We start from the raw sequence: 2,529 nt of genomic DNA on the forward strand, positions 1-2,529 counted from the left end.
GACTTGAAATAGTGCAACATTTATGTTGACGACAACTACACCAACTCTTACTCTGTCAACCGCTCTCAAAAACGGACAACATTGATTGCAGGCATGTTTTCCAACAACAACACACTGAAACCAATGATAATATTATCAAAATTGACAACTAAAAATGAAATCCAGTCGATACTCCATCGGATCGGACTTCTATTGGATTGTTATTCAATTGGATTTGGTTTTATATCTAATCAAATCTTGTTCCAATCCGATTTAATAAATATAAAACCCATATAATTACTAATTAATAGCCTAAAACAATCATATTTTCTTTTTTCTTTTTTGGTTTTGTGAAAAAAAATCTGACTTAATAGTATAAAAATCAACAATTTGGTAATCTATACAAACATGTTATTTTTGGTGATAAATACATTTAATTTGTCAAAATTGTTAAACCAAAATTATAACAATAAAATACAATAATAGCTTAAAACAGATTTATTATAATAGTAATATGAAACTTGGTGAACAAGTTAGTGTTCACTAATTAGTTGAACATAAGTTTTTATTAAAATAATTGCAATTATTACATATTACAAAATAAGGTTTAAACCACATTTATATCTATTCGCAATTTCTAATATACTCGGTCTTTTAATGTCATCTGGCGGACATGAAATAGCTTAAATTTTGTCAAAACATTAAGCATTAGGTATAAAGTAAAAAAATGGAAACAATTGAAATGGATTTTAAAGACAGCTTCCCGAAATATTCCAATCCCTATGTTTTAAAAAATACCAGATAACGTTTAAAAATAGACTGTATTGTTTTTTAGCTGCTTAATATTAAGAATCTCTTTTTGTTTTATAACATAAAGTGGTGAAATAGATGCTATTATAATAAATCCATCATGTTGTTTATGTGTTTTTAACATACAAATTGAAATATGAATAATAATAAAAATTGATATGTTTACACGTGTCTTTTATTATTGTTCTGTTAAAACATTTATTTTACTTTTTTAAATTATGTTTTTGTCAAAAGAAATAAATAATGCCAAACAATATGAAAATTAAATAAAATTTTCTTTTTATTTTCCAATCCTTGGGATAAACCATTTTCCCATTATTCCAATCCGATAGAGTATTGACTGTACATATATATATATTTATCTATGTATTTCAGATACATAGTAAGAGATGATGATGAAATTGTATATAAAAGCAAAGCTTTCATTACGGAAGACATATACATGATGTGGTTTGAAAGATGTCTTAAACCAAAACTAAACAGAGAAGAAAAAAATCCATAAAATGGGCTGTTTTAATACAAGATAATTGTGTTAGCCACATTAAAGACGTGGCTAAAAATGGCCGTTCGAAAATAAAGTTGCTTAATTATTGTTGTGCCCACACAGCAGCCACTTGTCTCAGCCACTGGAATTCGTCATATTTGTTGTTCAAAGGTTTTGTTTTTTTATTATGAAAGAACTCAATGAAATGATCTTGTTATACAAAGCTGGTATAAGTATTGTTACTGTTGTTGTATTTCTTTTATTGTTATAAACTGATAGAGAACAGTGGGTACTTCGATATTGTCTCGGTTTTTTGGTATCAAGTACCCCATTGGTATTTTGTCTCAAAGGGATGATAATGCAAATTATATCAAAAAGGCTACAAAGCGAAGAAAATGGAATTTTTAGAACTCAAAGATCAAGATGGTGCTTTTAATGCTGTTAAGTTAAAAAATTGTCTTATTGTATGGTCACAATAACAGTTTTTATAATGATCCAATTGTTCAAATTTGCAAGTGTAAACAACAACACCTCGGCCTTTCACATGTGAGGTTAAGTTAAAAAGCCAATTGGAAAAAAAGAGGGCACTTATGATGTTATAATATTCAAATGTAGAGAGTATGACCTCAGAATTCGATCGTTTTTATTGAACAAATTTGCATATTCCCTGTTGAATTTCCTTGAAGAAAATGAAGAAACCTATCCATTGGTAAAAATGAAGGCATTTCAAATTAATCAAAAAATTGTGTTATGTTTTGTTTATTTTTGGAATATTTCTGAATAATTTTAATTTAAATTGTGCTGACTTGTAAGAATAAGTAATAACCTTTAAAAATGTAATTCAAAACGACATATTATTATTCTTATCAATCATTGATAATAATATTTAAGTTTATAAAAATTAAAAATATGGTTTAAAAAAATCTTTTTAATACAATTGTCAAATTGTGACATTATGTATACTTTTAGTTTTTTATAAATTAACTCTGATTTTTACCTCTTTAATATATCAATAAAATTGATATTTTTATTATTTACTTGTGTTTAAGTAACAATTGTATTTGAATTGTTTATTCTCATATTAACCATGCTTTACACACCTGCTTATTGTTTGTTTGTTTTTTTATTTATTTAATGTGCTTATCAATAGCTTGATTTGTTTAAGTTGAACCAATACTGGTTGTTATAACAATAAAATTGTGATTTTTTTGTTTATGTTTTGTTGATACAAAAAATGTTGACCATATAGGTTACAA

The 2,529-nt window shown here is 26.1% G+C and overlaps 1 protein-coding gene across 1 annotated transcript; it reads left to right on the forward strand.

Moving 5' to 3' along the window:
* Window positions 1-1,153: 1,153 nt before the first annotated feature.
* EIN_012790 (hypothetical protein) lies at window positions 1,154-2,163 on the forward strand (the record flags this gene model as incomplete). Its single annotated transcript, XM_004185040.1, has 5 exons — window positions 1,154-1,236; window positions 1,278-1,449; window positions 1,666-1,737; window positions 1,839-2,025; window positions 2,093-2,163. 5 exons carry the CDS (start codon window positions 1,154-1,156, stop codon window positions 2,161-2,163), a joined length of 585 nt encoding a protein of 194 aa, XP_004185088.1.
* Window positions 2,164-2,529: the final 366 nt, after the last annotated feature.

The sequence above is a fragment of the Entamoeba invadens genome, assembly GCF_000330505.1.
Source record: "Entamoeba invadens IP1 unplaced genomic scaffold scaff_1105074724951, whole genome shotgun sequence".
Taxonomy (NCBI): domain Eukaryota; phylum Evosea; order Mastigamoebida; family Endamoebidae; genus Entamoeba; species Entamoeba invadens.